The sequence below is a fragment of the Mustela erminea genome, chromosome 6 (assembly GCF_009829155.1).
Source record: "Mustela erminea isolate mMusErm1 chromosome 6, mMusErm1.Pri, whole genome shotgun sequence".
NCBI lineage: Eukaryota > Metazoa > Chordata > Mammalia > Carnivora > Mustelidae > Mustela > Mustela erminea.
Window position 1 is genome coordinate 28,605,710 of NC_045619.1, and position 9,005 is coordinate 28,614,714.

Genomic DNA, 9,005 nt, shown 5'->3' on the forward strand with positions numbered 1-9,005 from the left:
ATAAAAAAGAAAGTATATTTTGATAGTATCAACTTCACAATGAGGTAAATATAACTGAATGTACTTAAACTCTAATACAGATGCCTCAACACATTTATTACTTCATGAAGAAAAGTCCTAGGAATAGATACTTGGAACTTTTCAAACAAAATCTGAGATGTAATCTATAAGAATTTGACACATTCTAAGTTAATGCTCAGAATTGTTTAAATATCTCCTTACAATGAAACGCTTAATTACTTGTCTTTTTTTTTTCTGATTTCTTTTACATTTATTCATTTTCTCTGTTATAAAACTGAGTCCTTTCTATAATTTTCTTAAAATAATAGTAATGAAATATGATGCTATGAATCACTTTACAATTCTATGAGTGACTTTCAAAAAGATTATCTTTTTTTTTTAACAGTTACATGACCAAAAGAAAAGGCATCTATTGTGCTATTAATTTTTCAGGCAAATGTATTAGTGGCCAGGGATATTAACTTTCCACAGGTCTCATAGCTAAAAGTGACATATTTAAGATATTTTAGGAGGGAAAAATCTTACAATGTGGCAATTTATGTTAAAATATTGGACTCTAAAGAGTTCCTGTAAGCATAAGGAGAATCTTGGAAGAAAAATAAAACTTATAAACATAGCTGATATAATCACAAAATGAAATAGGCAAGACTGAGTATATGGCTCATTTGTAAAAAGCATCCATCAGGAACTGACAATGAAAGATCTATCCAACCAGGCCCTTGGGAGATTACAACTTTGCATGACATCTAGTTCAAAGGAAAAAAAAATACATTGCTAGCATGCAATGAGAGAGTAAAAGATTACTGCCTTGTGATATTTTTAGTGTGCAATTTTTTCATGTTCTTTTATGTTTTTTGGCATTAAGCTATAGAATACCATCCCCAAGTAAGGTCTTGGATGAATTCCTAAATTAAATCCACAAAATAAGAAACAGGCAGGACATTGCTGATTGATTCCAGATCGGAATAGCATAAAATGAATCCCCTTAACATAAGAAATAAACTGGAAATGTTGATATTTACCTTCTCTGTGAGAGTGTCAATGAAGCATATTTTCACATTTTGGGAACTAACGTTAAGTTACCTCCCTGGCCCCAAATTAAGGTGGTCCGAGTAAATCAATATAAACTTCAAGAGCAATGGGCAAGAAAAGATTCAATTCCTCTGAAGACTCATTTGCACTTTCCTGAAATTATTTGTTCTGTTTATGATTTAGGAGACCTTTAGGGGAACCTGAGAGCTGATTGAGAGAATAGCATCTAATCGTTGCAACAGCTACAGAGGGAGAGAGCTTTGCAAGAGAAATGCTCTCACAGTAGATGTCTTCATTTGCAGCAGGACTCAATTCTTGGTTAAAAGCTAAGGTATTTGGGCTAGTTAAGCATGACTCTCTCTCCCATTCCATAGGGAATGAGTGGGGCAGTCCTTGCTCCCCACGTCCACCTGCACTTGGTTAGAGAGCAAAATGCTCACATGCCACCCCACAAGATCCCCACAATGACATAACTCCATGCAGAGACTGGCGTGACTGGGCTGGGTTTTCCCCCTTCAGCTCTTGTATCACTAAGAATCTGGCAGCCAGTTCCGTCCTGACAGAGTTCACAGCATATATTGGTGGATTCTTGTCCATGGTGCATCTGCTTTAAGAATTAAGGAAAGCAGTGTCAAGACAGTAAGGTAAGTGCTGTTTTAACTATAGCACTGGGGATGCTGACTGTTTGGGACAGTGTTTATTGTAACAGGAACAGAAAAAATTCCAGAGTAACTTTGCCAATTGTTATTCAACAGCAGATCCACAGTTTTTAGCATTTACTTTCACATTTTGCTGAATGTACTTTCCATGATTTATGGATATGAGATCAATTTTATAAAGTATATGCTACACTGCTTGGCAAAGGAAGCTATGCAAAGTTTCAGAATCGGAATGAGAAAATATTTAAACTAGACATGGTAAAAAAAAAAAAAAGTGTGGCAAGTAAAATGTTTGCTATTTTATGCTAATTAGTTATATATATTAGTATTGTTAGAACCTAATTTTGGAGCAAAGAAAGACCATTTCCATTAATATTCCAACTGTTTCTCAATAAATACATTGTTATAATCTGTTACAATTTATAATAAACATGTTATAAAATGTGAGCTAAAGAACTTAGACACTCATGAATTGCTTACTTCTATTTTGTTAATTTTATCGATTTGTTTTTGGATGTATGTCTTGAAAAAACATGTTTTAGAGAAATTCTGGGAAAGATGATTTTCTTTTTGAGAAAAGCATTTCCTCCATAGCCACAGGTATTTGGAAAAAACTGGGAAAAAGCAAAGTGCTCTTTTGCTTCATAGTGGTTTCATTATATGGTCACAAACTCTCTTTGAATTCAGAGCCCTTGTTTTTCCTCTGCCAAAAAGTATGGAAGCATTTTTTTCATTACTATTCAATATTCATATTATAGTGACCATGACTATAGTGTATACTCAATTTAAAATAAGGTGGAAGCTTTTTAATAAAGCCAGACAAATTTTCACAACATTAACGTATTATAACTTACAAAGAATCCTGTCATTACATTTACACTATGTAATTGTTCTCATGGCCAAGTCCTGTCAACTAAATTAAATGACGCCATCGTAATCTTAGGGAATAATTTGCCAAGGATCTGGCTACATGTTACATTATGTCAGCTATCAGAGTGATTCTAACAACTTTTTGGAGGGTTTCATCTGCTAAAATAAAATGCCTTATAATTTCAAGTTGGAGCAAAGAAAAGATGTCTCAAGTTCAGATACTGAAAAAATCCTATTTATCCCAAACTCCCTAGTTACAAAAGCTTATACCATACTTCTCACAGGAAGATATATTATTTTATGGTACCTAGTGGAATGTAGATCCTGCTTCCCATTATGATTTCCCTTCTGGTGTTACCCCCAGCCATAACTCTCCACTCTACAAAACCCCACCTCTTTACCTAAATTGTTAACTCTGTACTTCCCCAAGCAAGTGAACTGCACTTGATTGAGCCTCACCTTAGAACCATGTTCATATGAGAAGATCACTGTTACAGCTCATTTTTAATTTGTCCTTTCCTACATGGCTCCTAATGCCACTGTTTAATACAGAATTTCCTCAATTCCCACTCTTTCCCATGCTGTGAGGGCACCAAGATCCAGATAAATGAGCCATGCCTTCTTAAATTTTGGCATGAAGAAAGTAGAGAACTTGTGAGTTATGGAGAAAGGAAAACTTTAATTCAAAACTTGAAAATAATATGTTTTCTCTACCAGCTGGATCTCTTTATAGGTTTAACATTTTTAAAGAATTTGTGACATTTCCCTGATTAATGAAAAATAGTTTTGAAAACTAATGTACTAAATATTAGTTTTGGAACACAGTTGTATAGTGTGCCTAAAAGCCTGAATGTTAAAAAAAAAAAAAAAAAGTCAAAATAATAGGCACACTGCCTCCCCCCCTCAAGAATTCTGTTCCTCCACCTCAGAACCAACAAAACCCAGACACTTTTAAAGGAATGTATCCCCTCTCACACACACATATACATAAGAACAGCTTTCCTCCGGGCAAAACCATAGATTGCCCGTGTTTCCAGTAAGCGTCTTCTTAATGAGACATTTTAATGATGGTGAATGGCAGGGTACAGGGTACAGTTTCAAATTGTCTTTTCATTTTCATTTTTCTGGTTTTGAAGGATGTTCTGAGGCAGTGTACTAACATGGTGGCCAGTGGGCACCACCCAGAAATCTATTGCAGGAAGGCATTTAATTAAGGAATGATCTAGAGAGATTAAATGGACAATTGGTCCTGGCTTGCCCAGAAGGGGGCGCATGGGTATGCAGTCTAACCTGAACCGGGTTCACACACCAGAAGTACTCAGTCATCCTTCTTCTGATCCTTAAATAAAAATTAAAAAGACATCATTAGCTACTCTAAAAAAGCACTATAAAATAATAAAGTGCATATTTGCTAATGCATTTAACACTGCAAAGCCAATATCCTTTTCCTGAAAGTATACTTGTATAACAGTATGTTTCCACTTTATTTAGGATTCAAAGTATTTGCCAAAAATGCATCTAGGTGTGTTTACTCTCCTCTTGGCAACCATTGGTGCCAGGGGCCAGTACTATGATTACGATTTTGCTGTATCGATTTATGGGCTGTCCTCGCCAAACTGTGCCCCAGAATGTAACTGCCCTGAAAGCTACCCATCGGCCATGTACTGCGATGAGCTGAAATTGAAAAGTGTGCCAATGGTGCCTCCTGGAATCAAGTATCTTTACCTTAGGAATAACCAGATTGACCATATTGACGAAAAGGCCTTTGAAAACGTAACTGATCTGCAGTGGCTCATTCTGGATCATAACCTTCTAGAAAATTCCAAGATAAAAGGAAAAATTTTCTCTAAGCTGAAACAACTGAAGAAGCTGCATATAAACTACAACAACCTGACAGAGTCTGTGGGCCCACTTCCCAAATCTCTGGTGGACCTGCAGCTTACACACAACAAGATCCAGAAGCTTGGTTCCTTCGATGGACTGGTAAACCTGACTTTTGTCCACCTTCAACACAATCAACTGAAAGAAGATGCTGTTTCATCTGCTTTTAAAGGTCTTAAGTCCCTCGAGTACCTCGACTTGAGCTACAATCAGATGACCAAACTGCCTTCTGGTCTCCCAGCATCTCTTCTGACTCTCTACTTGGACAACAATAAGATCAGCAACATCCCTGATGAGTATTTCAAGCGTTTTAATGGGCTGCAGTATCTGCGTCTATCTCATAATGAACTGGCTGATAGTGGAATACCTGGAAATTCTTTTAATGTATCATCCCTGCTTGAGCTGGATCTCTCCTACAATAAGCTTAAAAATATACCAACTGTCAATGAGAACCTTGAAAACTATTACCTGGAGGTCAATGAACTCGAAAGTAAGTAGAAAGCTCTGCCTGTCCTTGACTGATGTTTCCTCAAGTCTTTAAATGCCTAAGCTATGTGGTATAAATAGTGTCTCTGGTTCCATTTAAAAAAAAAAAAAAGAAGGAAAATGCCAACAAGACATCCCTCTAGCTCAGTTATATATCCAATGTCTGGCCTTTCTTTAGAGTGTCCAGATAAGAAACTATTCAGCTCACAGGACTTAAACATGAATTTCTTCAAATTTAATATTTTGAGTTAGTTAATCCTACTGTGTTATCTCTGAATATTTATTTGTTATTATTTGCCTCTGTCATGATTTACATTTGTGCCTTACATTTACTTCTTGGCAAGGTCTGGTTGAGGGAGGAATAAACAAGTCCAGAAGAGGGCTAGCTAGCAGAGGTTTTCAAATACCCCTCCTGATTATCTCCAGAGCAGCTCACATATGCTCATGGTCTCCTCTGACATCATTACTTGGGACTTGATATATTACCCTGCTATCACTGACCATTATTATCTACCCCCGTCATCTGTAATATAGTGTGTGTCCTTACAGTGTTCTTATGAAGATGGAGAGGAAGATTAAGGAGAGAAGAAGGAACATGATGAGGGTCTGGAATTTGTTTTAATAGTATTAAATTTCCCCCTTTTCTATACACAACACTTCACCTCGTTTGATTTTTCCAGTTTCTCCTTCCTTTCTCCTGCTGCCATAGTTTATTTTTTATTTATCTCCTGGTTGGTTGTTTGACCTGATCCACTCTGGGCTATTTATGTAGTCTTCTGGGAAATTTTTAAATTTAAGCCATAAAGATTCAGGTGGGAAGCTGAAATTCACCATTCTCCACCTTATTCTTTAATGAAGGGTGACAGAAGAGAAAATCTCTGGTTCATGGACAACATTTTTTGAATAAGAAGTCAGGTGGGAAACATAGATTTATTCATAAAACAATTATATCTGCAAAGTAATCTATTGCACTTAATGATCTTTATACCATGAAATTTGGTTCTTTTGTCATATAGGATAAGGATATTGATAATTCTATCCAAAAGATTACAATGTGACTTTTTAGTATGATACTTTGTAATTCTGCAACAATTTTGTGTAACTCCTGGTAAGGTTGGGGTGTTCCCAAGAAGGAGACCATGATTGCCTGCTTTGAAATGCCATATAACCTTTCTTGTGTCTGGAAAGCTTGCTTGTCATATAATACAGAGTAAAGTTATCATAGCTGAACACTTACAGCCATTTCCAGTGGAAAATTCACTATGTGACAATGTATGGCCTCACATTATAAGCTGGTGGTGCTTAGGAAGAAGGATAACTTAGACAACCCAAAATGCTAATGGGATTTAAGATGTTGAAGGGCTGAAGAAACCTGTTAGATTTGGTTGATGGAGTCCCACATGATTGGGACTACCTCATACTCTGAGACAGGAAAAGGGAGAAATACAGATGCAGGAACATCTGAAGGTATAAAGACTAGATGGAAGAGGTGACATAGGAGACGGGAAAGGTGGTCTATGGAAGACATGGTCACTCATACCAAGCTGAGCTTGAAACTACACTCCCTGTCACATATGGTCATTTGAAAATGAGTGGTTAGTCACTTTAATTCCTTCCTTATTCTTGATATTTAGATACATACATTTCAGATATTCTTGTTGTTTTTGTATGTCTTCAATTCAGCTTATTTTGCTACATAAAATTATGTATACTCATCATCACATTCTCTGAAGATAAAAAAGAGCCCCTTAATATTTTTGTAGTATTAGAAAATATTTAGCCAATCATGTATTAAACTTTCAACCTTAAGCATTAGCCTAGTCATAGATTTTCCTCATGTAATTTGGAAAAGAGGGCAAAATTCAAAGGACATCAATAGCTGTTCAACACATATTAAGTGCTTGCTCTGTGTGTGAAGTGACTCACATAACTTAATTACTTCAATCTTCATGTAACACAGTGTGATAGATACGTTATATCTAATAAGAAGATCAGATAAATGTTCCAAAGTCACCTCGATGAAAATGGCAGAGATAGAAGACTAATATAGGCCTAAAACCATGTTTTGTCCAATTATGCCATGCTTTCTCAGAGATAGGCACCACAAGATCCCTGAAATTTGACTGATCAGTTTTTAAAGATAACATCTTAGAGGGAAAGAGAACAGTGTGTTAGGCTCCACTGAAGTCACTGTTAACTAGAATTGGAGAATGAAAGAAAAATAACACCTAGAGGGGACCAGATAAGATTAATTGGAACTTGACCTGAGTAGAAACAGACAGTTTCTACATACAAACATAGAGCATGCAATCTAAGAACAGCCTTTGTTTCTATTCAAACCTAAATTGGTTTTTCATTTGTGGCAACTTTTTCTTTCCACAGAAGAAAAGGGCATGAGCTCCAATCATGGACATTCTATGACTTGGTTTTTGCTTTGGAGTTCTGAATTATTGTCAAAAAGTGTGTTCATTGGAAAATTCTTCAGAGGTCATCTAGTTAACCCTTCTGATTTTAAGATGCCAAAAACCAAGATGTTTATATCAGTGAGGTTACTCATACAACAGCACCAGTCTTAGATTTCTTTGAGCTAGATGAAATACTTCAAGAGAGTGCTTAGATAAAATGACACGTTAATTGAATGTCTTTCTAAAACCAAGTATTTCTAAATACAGAACTTATAATTAATAAGTTCTGTTCTTTAAAAAAATTCCACCAAATGTCCTGATCTACCCATAAGCATTCTTTACTAAATATTGCTGTGCCATTTGGTAGCCTGAAATACTCCTTTAGCAGTGCCAAATTCAGAGATACAGCCAATAAGTGGGAAGGAGTCCTAATAGATACTATTATGGATTTGAGCATTTTTAAAATAACGGTTGCAAGCCCATGTACTAAATAATTAACATGTCTGTTCTTCAATTTGCAGAGTTTGAAGTAAAGAGCTTCTGTAAGATTCTGGGACCATTATCTTACTCCAAGATCAAGCATTTACGTCTGGATGGCAACCGTCTAACCCACACCAGTCTGCCACCTGATATGTACGAATGTCTACGTGTAGCAAATGAAATCACTGTTAATTAATATCTACTAATTCTGATTCTATTGACGTGTACCCTGGAGTAACATTTTATGGTTATGTTTTTTGTGTGTGTCAGTTTTCACAGTATTCATTTTTTTTGTCACTGTTTATTACTTCCGTGAATTCTAAATTCTGAGGGAAATGTTTTGTAAACATTTTACTACTTTTTTTTTTTTAAACAAAAGATGAAAGGCAGGCCTATTTCATCACAAGCACAGACATAGACACACAGAGAGACAACAAACCTAATGCTTTATTTGTAAATTTAGTGTTTTCTACATCTCTACTGTCAAATGATGTGCAAAGTCTTCTACTCGTTGAATAGAAGTCAGCCGAGTATTATAATTCCTAAATCTTAACTTAATGTGCCAAAAAGAATGGGCTACACACGTAAGGATGTTCACTGTCTTGAATCAAATGATCTCAAATTTCTATGTTCATACTTGTTTAGCGGGAAAATGGGTGGCAAATTTTGAGACCAATGATTTTGCAAAATACTAAACCAAATTCACAAAGCCACATACACTTAGAGCAATATTTTTAGCGTTAAGAATTTATATACTTACCTAGCGAAACTTTTCTTTTCTAGAATTATTTTTCACTCTAAATCACGTGTATGTTCCTTTTTAATCATTTGCATGTTACGTTTAACAAGCTCATAGCGAAATAAAACATAGCAAATGGCATACTGTGTTTTTTATGAAGTTCGTATCTCTCATATAGAAAATAATAGATTAGAATTTTATTTTTTTATTTTTTATTTTTTGAAGGTTTTATTTATTTATTTGACAGAAAGAGACACAGCAAGAGAGGGAACACAAGCAGGGGCAGTGGAAGAGGGAGAAAGCTTCCCGACGAGCAGGGAACCCCATGTGGGGCTCGATATGAGACCCTGGGATCATGACCTGAGCTGAAGACAGACACTTAATGACTGAGCCACCCAGGTGCCCTAGTAAATTAGAATTTTTAAAATATCT

General features: G+C 35.9%; 1 protein-coding gene across 1 annotated transcript; it reads left to right on the forward strand.

The window, feature by feature from the left end:
• The first annotated feature begins 1,349 nt into the window (after nucleotides 1–1,349).
• LUM (lumican) lies at nucleotides 1,350–8,714 on the forward strand. Its single transcript, XM_032346787.1, has 3 exons — nucleotides 1,350–1,697; nucleotides 4,074–4,953; nucleotides 7,876–8,714. Exons 2-3 carry the CDS (start codon nucleotides 4,095–4,097, stop codon nucleotides 8,028–8,030), a joined length of 1,014 nt encoding a protein of 337 aa, XP_032202678.1. The 5' UTR covers nucleotides 1,350–1,697; nucleotides 4,074–4,094; the 3' UTR covers nucleotides 8,031–8,714.
• Nucleotides 8,715–9,005: the final 291 nt, after the last annotated feature.